Genomic DNA, 13,506 nt, shown 5'->3' on the forward strand with positions numbered 1-13,506 from the left:
ATGCACCAGCGTCTAAAATGCAATTTAGTTTAGCGGGTGGTTAACTTCATGAGCTGATAACTGTGATACAGCTGCCACTCAGGAATGGTTATCATACCAAAATATCATCTACAGACATGGATCCTTTCAAAAATTATAAGTAAGTTTTGCCACCTTGAGTGTACCGAAATAGGAAATTTTGGGCTCTGGCCCATGGACTCAATAATGTAACGGAACAGACGTCATTTTTTTCTTTCGGTCGTCCGTCGCACGACTGTGCGTCTCTACGCACGGCCGGCAGACTTCAACAGCGGGACGCATGCTCTGTCGGCATCATCCGGGTTCTGGACAGGATGAACGCCAATTTCCAAGATGGCGGCGGAGGGAGGAGGGAAGGAGATGAACGAAATTAAAACTCAGTTCACCACCAGAGAAGGCGTCTATAAACTCCTCACCCACTCCGAATACAGCCGCCCGAACAGGGTGCCTTTTAATTCACAGGGCTCGAATCCCGTGAAGGTATCTTTCGTTAATGTGAACGACCAGTCTGGCAACGGCGACAGGATCTGTTTCAATGTGGGCCGGGAACTGTACTTTTATATCTACAAAGGCGTGAGAAAGGTAAACACCACTACAGCAACAAAGACCGCGTTGTGAAGGGACCAGCGTCCGCCGAGTGTCTCCGGCCGTGGGTGTCAGTGACTCGGTCTCTTGTTGTTCTTTCACTGAAGTGCGCAGATTGTCGGACAAGGCCATGTAAAACTAGTGAGCTGTTATAATTAGCATCCTCGGCTACCATCGCCCCAGTTTTGTTGCCTCGGCCTGATGCGGGATTATTCACTCCTGTGTTTTGACACTTCGCCCCGGTGATGCAATTCACTCGGCGGCTTCCCGGCCGACGTGGCTGTGTCGAAGTGAGGTTGTCCAGAAAAACGAGCCTGAGTGATTGAGGAAAGTGCACCCTTTAACCTTGGTGGATGTTTGAGGGATGGTCGAAGTTGTAACATGATGTTGACATCCCGCATTTGTGACAAGTCTACTCGAGTGACCTGAATGAACCGAGGAGGCGGGGGGGGGGGGTAATGGCTATGGCACTGATGTGTTTTACTCTCTGTTCTTAAAGTAAAGATGGGGGGGTCAGTATGGGTCATCAATAGTGTCTTCTGGTTAGCTGTTTTAATAGACTCTAGGCTGTCCCATCTCAATAGAGAATGTGCTGGAAGTGAGCAGTGTGAGTTCTTTGTGATGGAAAGCTGAGTGAACTCTTGAAAGGCTTTGGTGATGTTGTATGCAGTGTGGATCCAGTAGCTGGTTTTACGTTGTTAATGATGTAGTTGCAGCGAGTCACTTTTGTTTACCCCTTGCAGCGGTTGTGACCATAAATAATGATGGTTATTATTTTCACGTAGTTGTGCCTGGAACATCTACAACCTGTGCACTCCGACGGTAGCAACCGTTGAAATATCAGTTCAGATTACCCTTTAATCTCTCTTACTTTTATCCACACACATGGCAACATGTGTGGTCATTTATAATTGCAAAAAATAGTCACTGGAATGTTCTTGAGTGTTAGGGGTTAAACTTGCCAAATATAGGAGAAACACAGAGCTGGGATTCAAAGTATAGATGCCATTTAGTTCTGGGAATAAAATGGGGCTTTTCTGGTTTGGTGGTAGATATAATCTGTGAATGAGAACATTCACAGACATAGATATAATCTGATGTAGCTAATCCATTCCTGGGTAGTGATGAGTGGTCTCTGGATTTATCTTTGGTCCACTAGTGAGTAAAGTAGCAGAGCAGAGGAATGCATCCAAAACAGCTGAGACGACTCGGGACGACTCATTTTTGCTGTCATCTCAACAGGGACTGTTGAGATGACAGCAAAAGAAAGACTGATCATGTTCAGTCATTCTCCTGTGATTTCACTCTGATACATTCCACTAAAGAGGAAAGTGTGTGTGTGTGTGTGTGTGTGTGTGTGTGTGTGTGTGTTTTTGGGGGGGTGTTGTTGTTGTTGTTGTGATTGTCCGGCTGTGGATCTACAAATTTCCCCTCAAACAGTGGATAATGTTTGAACACTTACAACTGAAAGGTAGAATAGACAAATCACAGCCAAAATGTACACATCTGGTCTTTGGCTTGCGCTTATATCAGCAACATGCCGATGGAAATATCTGGACCCGTTTTCATTAACGGTGTCCTGCATTTCCTGCAGATTCCCAGGTTCTTTGTGGTGGTTGCAGACTAGAATGGGGGGAAAATATGCCAAAATCGATAAGTGATACCTACTTGTAATGAACAGCAGACAAAGCTCTGATGGTAAAACTGATGTTTTAGTTGTAAATGCTTTCACAGGGGTGGAAAGCTACACAGTTATGGGTGGAGAAGATTCAGTTCTGAAGATACAATGAGCATCAGTTATGTTATTGTGTCAGCTTGGCATCTATATTTGTTAAGACTGTTGGGATTTTTATGGGCTACATCACTTTATCTTTGCATAGGAAAAACTGGTGTCCTAGACAAGGTAAACTTTCCAGGATAACAGTGTAGTATTTCTCTTGAGAGCAGCTAAGTATGGGCTTGTTAGCTTCATGTATGCTGCAACGTTTTGAAAAATATGTTTTGAAAAGGTGTCCATGGAGTTCGCAGGTTGTTGTTTTTTTTGTGTGTTTGTGCAAACAATTAGCAAGTTGTTTTCATTAAAAGAATTGGCCTTGTATTTGTGACACATATAACTTGGTGTGACAGAAGGGTACCAGCAAGAATTAAAGGGAAGGTATACAAGATGGTAGTGAGACCAGCTATGTTATATGGTTTGGAGACAGTGGCACTGACAAAAAGACAGGAGGCGGGGCTGGAGGTGGCAGAGTTGAAGATGCTAAGATTTTTGTTGGGAGTGACGAAGAAGGACAGGATTAGGAATGAGTTTAAAAGAGGGACAGCTCAGGTTGGACGGTTTGGAGACAAAGTAAGAGAGGCAAGATTTAGATGGTTTGGACATGTGGAGGAGAGGTGCTAGGTATATTGGGAGAAGGATGCTGAATATGGAGCTTCCACGCAAGAGGAAAAGAGGAAGGCCAAAGAGGAGGTTTATGAATGTGGTGAGAGAGGACATGCAGGTGGCTGGCATGACAGGAAGATGCAGAGGACAGGAAGAGATGGAAACAGATGATCTGCTGGGGCGACCCCCTAACGGGAGCAGCCAAAAGTAGTAGTAGTAGTGGTAGTAGTAGTAGTAGATAACTTGGTGGTCAGGTCACATGAATATGAATTTCCTTATTAATTAAAAACTGTCCTCAGATCAACACACTTGAAGCCTATAATTTACATGGATGTTGTCCGGGGGGTGTTTTACCATTGTCTCTGGTATGCTCCACTTGACCTACAAAATTAAACTGTCGTCCCAATAGCAAGCAGGCCAAACCAAGCCTGTATTTTCAGTAATTATTGATGCAAGGCTTTTTCATTTTGTGGCTAAATTGAGCTGGCAATGCCAGTTTTCTCTGCAACAAATTACCTACAGTAACACAAGACAGACCTTGCCCACATTTGGCTGTTTTACCCTCTAACGTTTTGACATTAACTGTAAGCTGTCTCCTGCCTCTGCTGATGAGAAAGTCAAGTCACCATGAGTAAATTAAAGCTGCATTAAGCGATCTTGGACCGCTAGAGGGAAGATGGTAGGGCTACCGAGATTCAGTCACAGCTGAGCCACTCCCTCCCTCCCTTTCCCCACAGTGGCTGAACTGAAACAAGTCCAATATTCAGTTGCGTTTTAGCCACTGTTTAGTCTGCCAACTTCTGAGCTGCATTGGTCTATTTGGCTTGGTAGATGTTTTAATGTCTTAACCAGTCACTCTTTTTTTTTATTCTCTGTCATTTCATGCTAAACATGTAGCGGTGTCATTCTGAATTTGTAAGTTGTTATCAGCATGCCATTGTTTTATTGACGGGTTTATCTGGTGAGAGAAGGAGGGACTCGACGAGAGAGGGAGGTGCACTTTGCCAGACCGGCGAAGCCAAATAATGAAAGTTAAGGAAAACTGTTGACTGAGGTGTTAATTGCAGTACTAGCAATCCCTTCACATTACAGGGAGTCATTTGAATCACTGTCAATATCAAAAATATTGTTTAGTGGGGGGCATCCGGGTAGTGGTGCAGTCTATTCCGTTGCCTACCAACACGGGGTTCGAAACCCGCGGGTGGGAAGCCAGATATGGGTATGTGTCCTGATTGCTGCACTAGTGCCTCCTCTGGTCAGTCGGGATGCCTGTGCAGGGGGGAGGGGGAACTGGGGGGAATAGCGTGATCCTCCCACATGCTACATTCCCCTGGCGAAACTGCTCACTGTCAGGTGAAAAGTGGCTGGTGACTCCACATGTATAGGAGGAGGCATGTGGTAGTCTGCAGCCCTCCCCGGGTCGGCAGAGCAGGTGGAGCAATGACCGGGATGGCTCAGAAGAGGGGTAATTGGCCAAGTACAATTGGGGAGAAAAGGGGGGATCTCCCCCCCCCCAAAAAAACCCCCTAATATTGCTTAGTTTGTGCTAAATGCTTCAGTAGAAATGTGAACAAGCTAAGCAGCAAACTGCTACTGTGAGCATCATAAACAGTTGAAGAGCATCATTTTATTTAGAGCTGTCTTACTGTGACATGTCCGCCAGCGTTGTAGCTTCATCCTATAAGCATTCTCTCTGCCCACCATGACCACCTCCCACACAGCCAGACCTCAACAGACCAGCAGAGACTCACAGCAGCAAAGCATCAAGCTGTCATTTTTTAGATATTTCTGCATTATCATGGCTATATCTTAGTTTTCTTTTCTGTCTGGCATATGCTTGGCATATATAGGTTAAATTAATCCTATCGTTTACAGGACTGTAATGTCTTATACTGATGACAAAGTAATTTATTTCGAGTTTTTGCCGTAAGCTTCCTGAACCAGTCATGAGTCATTATCATGACGCCCACACTGAAGGCCGGTAATATCCTATGGTGTACGGTTTGCTACCGCAAACGAGCTGTCATCTTGTAGGACTTTTTCTTCCCCCCCCCAAAGGTGCTGTTATAATTCTGCTTGAATCTGGACCGTTATTGATTGGTGATGTGAAAAATGACAACTAATCAACGCAACGAGACATACAATTTATATCAGCGCTGCCATTTTTAAATGCGCCATTACATGCCCTTGACTGCAGTCGCTGCATTTCTTTTTAGGGAGGGGCATCAAACAACAACAAAAAATGCAGCCAGCCCAACTCCTGTGTGTTTGAATGCAGAATCCTGGAGAGCCGTTTACTTTGTTTCAGTCATTACCATTCAGCAACCCCTGCTGATTAGTCATATTATGCTGCAGGAAAGCCAAAATACTACACGACACCTTTAACAGAGCACACACTTAAATTTTCTTTCAATGGCAGTTCCACAGATTAATCATTGTTAATTTGGCCATCTCTGCTCAGGCTATAGTAGTAGCCTATGCCACACTGTAATCTATCCTGTTTCCATGTATGTGTGAGACGGGAAGGTTTGATTGATGTTGAGTCAATCAAGGTTGTAATACTTCAAGCTTGAGCTATTAAATTCAGGGTTTAACTGATTAATTCAGCATTTGTATCTTGTTCTTCACTTTAAATCAAGTTGACTCACTACATCATCCGAGTGCCCTCGGCCACTTGTTGGTACTATATGTTGTCTCTGCAGGCTGATCTACATTCCCCTTTGGTATGATGACCTCCAAAGTTTTGGAATTCAGCACTTCAGAGGTCGTCACCATAATGCTTTAGTGGTGCTTTGCCGTTTGGAGATAGTGTGTTTACAGCTGACCTTTCACAAACTATAGAGATTGGCATTTTTTAGTTTGCATACTGTGGGTTCAGGGTTGTGGTATTTTCATTACCTAAACATTTGATTTGCTCCTTTTTCCATTTTCCTCTGTAAGGTTGTTTTCTCACAAAGTTTTAGGGGCGTCATTTGAGTTCTAGCCATTAATTCTTTGAGTAATTCTTTGATGTGACTAAATATGAAGTAAAACTACTGTATGAGGTCATCTTAATGTAGAGTATGTGTTTCTGTTGTGACTGAGTCAGTTTCAGTTAAGCTATGCAAAACTAAATTTACATTTGGCATTTGGTGGTGGTGGGGGGGTTCTGTTCACTTTTTTAGAGGAATATTTTCACTGTGTTTCATATCTCTAGGCTGCTGACCTTAGTAAGCCCATAGACAAGAGGATATACAAAGGAACGCAGCCGACATGCCATGACTTCAACCCCCTCACAGCTACAGCGGAGAGTGTCTCCCTCCTCGTGGGCTTCTCAGCAGGTCAGGTGCAGCTCATCGACCCAATCAAGAAAGAAACCAGCAAGCTCTTCAACGAAGAGGTAGGTTTTGCTCTACTTTGCACAGACTCTCACATGTCAACATTTGTTGAGACCATGAGCAAAAACTACTGGAGATAGCTTGTATTTTTGTAAAATCTATCATCACTAATGATGCTGGACTTAATACTCAACCAGTCTCTTTTTCTGATTCTCTCTCTTCCCTTTTTCTTTTTTCTCCTGCACTCCCATCAGAGACTGATAGACAAGTCACGGGTGACATGTGTCCGGTGGGTTCCTGGTTCTGAAAGCCTGTTTTTGGTGGCCCACTCTAGCGGCAGCATGTACCTGTACAACGTTGAACATACCTGTGGCACCACCCCACCTCACTATCAGCTCCTTAAGCAAGGCGACAGCTATACTGTGCACACCTGCAAAAGCAAGTCGGCCCGCAACCCCTTACTCCGCTGGACAGTGGGGGAGGGGTCGCTCAATGAGTTTGCTTTCTCACCAGATGGCAAATTCCTGGCGTGTGCCAGCCAGGATGGGTTCCTGCGGGTTTTCGGTTTTGATGCAGCTGAGCTCCACGGAACCATGAAGAGCTACTTTGGCGGGCTTCTGTGCGTGTGTTGGAGCCCTGACGGACGGTACATTGTTGCCGGCGGAGAGGATGACCTGGTGACGGTGTGGTCATTCTCGGACTGCAGGGTGATCGCACGGGGCCACGGTCACAAGTCATGGGTAAGCGTGGTGGCGTTCGACCACTGCACCACCAGTGTCGAGGACGGTGACTTGCCAGCTGAGTTCAGTGGGAGCGATGAGGACTTCCATGAGCAGACTCACTTCGGAGGTGGGAGAGACCGGGCCAACAGCGCCCAGTCTCGGCTTTCCAAGAGAAACTCTACAGATGGGAGGCCCATTAGTGTGACCTACCGCTTTGGTTCAGTGGGCCAGGATACGCAGTTGTGTCTGTGGGATCTCACAGAGGACATTCTTTTTCCACACCTTCCTTTGTCCCGTACCAGAACTCACACCAATGTTATGAGTGCCACTAGCCCACCTCCCACTGGGGCACCTACTACTGCTTCTACTACTACTACTACTACTACTACTACTACTACTACTACTACTACTGCTACTACTACTACTACTACTACTAATCCAAGTGGCACAAATGGCAACAACATTGTGAGCTGCGGTAGCAACAGTGGCAACCCACCTAATTCTCTCCCTGCTACCTTGCCTCGTTCCAATAGCTTGCCACACTCCTCCAACCCAGCAGGGGGCAGCACCCCCAATAGTCACACTGGCAGCAGCAGCACAAAGGGTAACAGCATTATGGACAGCGCCTTCATTGCCACAGGTGTTAGCAAATTTGCCACACTGTCGTTGCACGACTCGCGCAAGGAACGCCACGAGAAGGACCACAAACGAAACCACAGCATGGGCCACATAAGCAGCAAGAGTAGTGACAAGCTCAACCAGTTGAGCTCATCAAGGACGGCAAAAGCCGAAATGGCTAAGACTCTGGGCACCACATTATGTCCACGTATGGATGATGTGCCCCTGCTCGAGCCGCTGGTGTGCAAGAAGATTGCTCATGAGAGACTCACTGTGTTAATCTTCCTGGAGGACTGTCTGGTCACAGCCTGTCAGGAGGGTTTTGTTTGCACATGGGCCAGGCCAGGGAAAGTGGTGAGTGACAGGTCACTCTTGTATGCTGTGATGTGATGCTTCTAAACTTAATCAGTCACAGCAGATGGGTTTCAACTTTAGTTGCCTTCCTTGCCTTAGATGAATTCAGAAACACTTCTACGTGCACAAGCTAAGATTGTTAATGGCGGTTTAAGATTCATACAACACCCCAGGCATTTTGATTACTGGTGCAATTTCACCTCTGATGAGAAACATCATGTTCCAACTGTATTGTGCCTCTCTTTTTGTATTCAAAATGATTGATTATTTTCAATGCACCTCTAACTATCTGTCTCTCCACAGGGATTACTATCATCGCAAAACAACCCGGCCAACTCTCCCAGTGGGACGGTAGTATAGCCCTGGTTGTTGGTGCTGCTAACTACAGCTCTTAGCCACAGAGACAGGGATGGCCGAGGTCCTGCAGCCGCTGCTCCTCACATTGACACGCACAACACACCACCTTCCGTGTTTTCCCTTGTTGTCATCACCATAACCCGCCAGACAGTCTATCTTTGTCATGTTTCATTTTTATATAGGCAGTGATGGCCAAGCCAGTCCACTAGAAACTGGACCCTCTTTTTGCAGGAGGAGGTTTATTAAGGATATTAGAGGGCAAGCTTAAAAATCATCCAGGTTTAGGGTTGACTGGCTGATTAGTGTGTTTCACTTTATGGCGGCCATATCAACTAATTGCTACTCTGACAATAAACTCCTGCACCCTGTCCTCTGTGCCTGTAGCTCTTAGGAAACAAGATGGAAGCAGTATGGTGACCCCTCTACCAAACCTCTTTGATTTGTGTGTGATTTGATACACCTGCCGAATCTTGTTTCTTTCAAAGAATCTGCAGACAATAAAGGGAACAGGACAAGGGCTTGTTTTGGGGCAGTGATATTTCACCAAGGTGGCATCTCTCTCAGTCTCCTCCTGGACGTTCTTGGTGCAGACAGTTGACCCCATGTTTGCAGCAAGAGGGAACGGGTGGTTTGCTTCCTTTTGTGAGGAAGCCCTTTCACTCATAATGACAGATGTCACACAGTTTGAGTATTTTTGCACTGATCCCTTTGTTCTTTCTTTTTCCGTTGTTTTTACGCATTTGTTTGGAATTCCCAATAGTGGGAAAAACACCAGAAAAAAAGACGGCTTATGAACCTTGTGGGAAGCAGCTCGTCATAAATGACCCTTTGTCTAAATGCTGGATGCTGCAATCATAGGAGTTTTTTTTTTTTAAAGAGAATTGTTTGCACTTAATAGCTTGTTAGAGGAGAATGGCTTTACTATTTTGGAGTGTGTAAGGACTCCCTGACAAGGTTGTTGATCTATAAATAGAATTAAAACATTTGTATCTATTAAACCTTTATTTTAATATTGTTTCAGATTAAATGGGCTCTGTATTATAAATGTAAATATTGTATTTCAATGATTTTATGGATGAATTGACCGTTCTTATACTAGCTCAAAGACCCCTCATTTAAGAGAATAGTAATATTTCTAATACAGAAAGTATATACATAATATTAAACTGAACCTTGAATATGCAGGTTAATGTTTCATTTCTGTTGTACATAAAGAGAATTCAGGTGTATTTTTCTTAATGAGTTGTTTGATATATGAGATATCTATGAAATCCTCCTCTCTAACAAGTAGTGCTGAACGCTAGCTAGCCTGTCAACTGCAGATTCCTTTACGACATAGGCAGGTCGGCAGAGATGCAGCAGTCTAATTCAGCCGTCACTCAGAGCTCAGGTAAACCACAAGAAGAGTAACGCTGGCATAACCCCCTCGCCCGTTAACACCAGCCCCCTCCATCAACATCCATGTGAATTCACGTTTAACGAACAAGGACTGATGACCTGTTATTATTATCATTATTATTAACGCAAGCAGGGAGGGTGTAACCCGTGTCATTGTTGTGAGTGGTAATGACCAGACTGATGCTGAACTTGTGAGCGGATAAATGACACCCGATAAATGTCAATACTTGATGGTATTGAGTGCTTGGGGCAAGTGAGATCTTGAGGTGCCCCCATGGGAAGATTTGAGGAATCTTAACTGTGGGAGCCTTTTTCCTTCATGTGACACCTATTAAAACAGCTTTGACAGACCACACGTCTCTGACCTCCAGTCCTTTTACTTCTTCTGTAGATGCCCTCTTGTGTTTTAAAACCAGTGCTAGTCTGTGACTCAGTCGCCTATATTTCAATTGGAACCAAGTGGAACGGCGGTTCTACCATTCTCATAATTTTGTTTATTCACATCATGATGTGATGGACTACAGGAGCTTAAACAGTGTTGTTTCAGCTGGTGGTCTTTATATGGCAGATAACACCCTGTATGCACAAAATTCATGCCGTTTTAGATGTTTTTTTTCTGCATTAGACCAGTTTGGCATGGCCCAGTATGATTGAGTTTTATTTCAGGCTAAAAATGTGAATAAATGTTATTTTAAGCTGGATAGAGTGGTTATGAGATAACATCTCAAAAGCTGAATGTGTAAAAGCATATAAAAGCAATCATTTTTTTCATGTCGCCTGATGAAGTCCATAAGGAAGTAATGGTTGGCTTCCCGTAGTGATTTTAGAAATGGCACCATTCTGTCAGGGTGGTGTGAAATGGTCCTTCATTGTAGTTTGCATTTTTCTTCAGAGCGGGGCAGTATAAATCCATCCAATTATCCCAAACAGTACGAGCATTGACTGACTTGGCTTCTGCTGAAAGCACTTAAGCTTCTTTTGTTATTTTCAGCAAATCTGGAGCACTTCTGCTTTCTACAAGCGTGTATCAAAAAGGCTGGTTATCGCTCTCTTGCTAAATTTTGTAGCGTCTAATCCCAGGCTCCACACTGAACACTATTTTAACCCACTGATGCTACTATAAACTACCTGCTGAGTAAATACTGGAGCATCTAAAATTACGTATGAATTAAATACAATTCCTCCAATAGGCAATTAACTAGACTATACAAGGCCTCTCTAAATGTGCGAAAGTTATTTTAACACACTCCATTAGGAGTTAGCCACTTCAGGAGGTTTTTATACAGTGTTGGTCCTATAAAGTGGTAAAGCTGGAAGAAAAATACAGTCATTAAATCTATGAGTTAGGAATATGTTGACGGTATTACGTGTTTAGATGTCAAGTAGGCATATAGCATATGTAGAATTGAGTATGTCAGAAATGATGCTGAATTCTTGAATGGTTTACAGACGAGTCTATAGGTTATGTGTCACTGACTGGGATGGACTGAGCAGGCTGACTGCCTCCCTCTGCAGAGAATCCAATTCACTACCAGTCTTAATAGCCGCCTTTCTAAAACCACATTTGAGCAGCAGACATTGGATGTACAGCATAGACATCCCTCTGATGTCTATGCTGTAACTCATTTGCTTAGGGAATATCCTTTTCTTATATGCTCCCCGTCAGTTCAATTATTCAGAAAAATAAAATCTCCTTATATTGTTGTGCTGATGTCATCAAGCTCTCTCTCTACTTGAAACCCAACAGGTATTTTTCAAAGAGCCTTTTTAGCTGACTCGAGAATATCATATACCGGATGGTGCAGAATTTCCTCCAGCCTTTTTTTTTTAAAAATTTGGGGCCCCCGAATTCAGTCAGTTACATTACCTTGTTCACTTGCAAATGTATTATTGCGCTGCACTTTGGACAATTTCGGTTGTGTTTAAATGTGCTTTATAGATAAACTTGGTTTCATATCAAATGTTGACTTGAGAACATGTCAGGATGTGAAATCAGGACATGACATGCAGGACATGACATGCATGTCACGCATGCAGGACATGCAAACAGCTGGTTGCCTTAAAATGACTTGTTGCACTTAAAAGCCTTCGGTGTACAGTTGATAACGAAGGAATTTTATCTTGTTCAAGCATACAAACAGCAATATTGCCCAATTGAACTGGCCATTAGTGGCACTGTGGCGCAGTGGTTAGTGCGGTCGCCTCACAGTAAGAAGGTCCTGGGTTCGAGCCCCGGGGTAGTCCAGCCTTGGGGGTCCTCCCAGGGTCATCCTCTGTATGAGTTTACATGTTCTCCCCATGTCTGTGTGGGCTTCCTCCCGGTGCTCCAGTTTCCTCCCACAGTCCAAAGACATGTAGTTCAGGTGAATCGGTCATACTAAATTGTCCCTGAGTCTGAATGTGTGTGTGTGTGTGATGGACTGGTGGCCTGCCTAGGGTGTCTCCCCACCTGCAGCCCAATGACTGCTGGGATAGGCTCCAGCATCCCTTGGACTTTGAGTAAGGATAAGCGGTTTGGATGATGAATGAATTAACTGGCCATATAGGCCAAGACCAGCAAACACATAGTCTAAATTCTGTCGTGATTTAAAAAAATTTCTCTTTTTAACCTACCAACATTTCACATACTGGACTATGCACCTCCTCAAACTGCTTATGCTCCAGCATGTACCATTTCATAGGTGCTGCAGCATGCATTATGAGATGAAGGGCTCAGCCTCCTTTTCATAAGCCGATGGGAGGCAGCATTGTCCCGGCAAATGAAAGTTCTGTTACTCTTTGTTCCCCTCTTTATGAGAGCACAGTGTATCTCAAGAAAGCCTGTGCCCTTATATTTCTACATTACATATATAATTTATATTCCAAGAGGAACATAAAGCTGCCCCTCTATAATTTATAAGCCTTAGAGGGGAGACAACCAATAACCACTGTTAACTGGATACCATGGGTTTTTAGCAATACTAAAAGCCAGTTGAAGCAACACTAAGGCTGATGGGAAGCGTGACAAGCATGCTTAAGAGCCCAAAGAGAGCCACTCATCACTGTGAAGAGGCTCTCAAGCTCTCCGACTGTCCTCCTGATCCCCCGTGGACTACACAAATCAATATATTGGCATCCGAGCAAGTATACTGGATTGGGGCTTGGCAGATGTCTCACATAAAATTACATGCTGGCCCAAACGCTGAATGCCAAGTCTTGCCATGGAAATATTACCGGGCAATTCTGAGACATGAAAAGTCACACTGATTGCTGTGTGTGCACCAAAAACTTCAATTTCTATTCACATATAGCCCTATGATGTTTTGTTTGCTTGTTTTTTCTGTATGCCGATTCATGTCTGCAAAATGCTATTTGATGTTTAAATTAAATTAACCCTTCACTGACACTGACCTTATTTCCAGTTCTTGACATATTTTCCTAATCCGTATTTTCCTTTTAAATAAGTTATTTGGCAGCATTCAAAGCCCAATAGATATGAATGGGCAAAGCCATTGCAAACCCAGCCAAGAAGATGCATTTATCAGGCGCGCTGGGGGATATTGGACCCATTTGATTGGAATCCAATAGTTTGAGAGAGCCTATGCGAGGTCCTGCATTACTCTTGCTTTGAGTGGTCGGTAGACTAGAAAAGCGCTATATAGAATGCAGCCCATTTACCATTTACTCATCTTCTCCAGGCAATGCAATTCCCTCGTGCGTATCCTCTGTATTGACCCGGAGGTTTGTTTACCTAGCAATGTGTGCAATGGCTATTAAT

General features: G+C 44.1%; 1 protein-coding gene across 1 annotated transcript; it reads left to right on the top strand.

Annotated features, from left to right (window-relative positions):
- Nucleotides 1–348: 348 nt before the first annotated feature.
- On the top strand, nt 349–10,094 carry wdr20b (WD repeat domain 20b). The gene is made up of 4 exons (XM_056294454.1): nt 349–600; nt 6,180–6,362; nt 6,555–7,994; nt 8,298–10,094. Exons 1-4 carry the CDS (start codon nt 352–354, stop codon nt 8,352–8,354), a joined length of 1,929 nt encoding a protein of 642 aa, XP_056150429.1. The 5' UTR covers nt 349–351; the 3' UTR covers nt 8,355–10,094.
- Nucleotides 10,095–13,506: the final 3,412 nt, after the last annotated feature.

This window comes from Lampris incognitus, chromosome 15 (assembly GCF_029633865.1).
Source record: "Lampris incognitus isolate fLamInc1 chromosome 15, fLamInc1.hap2, whole genome shotgun sequence".
Taxonomy (NCBI): domain Eukaryota; kingdom Metazoa; phylum Chordata; class Actinopteri; order Lampriformes; family Lampridae; genus Lampris; species Lampris incognitus.

Bases quoted from the DNA above. Each gene is read 5' to 3' on its own strand.
- wdr20b (XM_056294454.1), top strand. From the start codon at position 352: ATGGCGGCGGAGGGAGGAGGGAAGGAGATGAACGAAATTAAAACTCAG. The intron at 601-6,179 runs GTAAACACCACT...TCATATCTCTAG, and splicing joins TCTACAAAGGCGTGAGAAAG to GCTGCTGACCTTAGTAAGCC. The intron at 6,363-6,554 runs GTAGGTTTTGCT...CACTCCCATCAG, and splicing joins GCAAGCTCTTCAACGAAGAG to AGACTGATAGACAAGTCACG.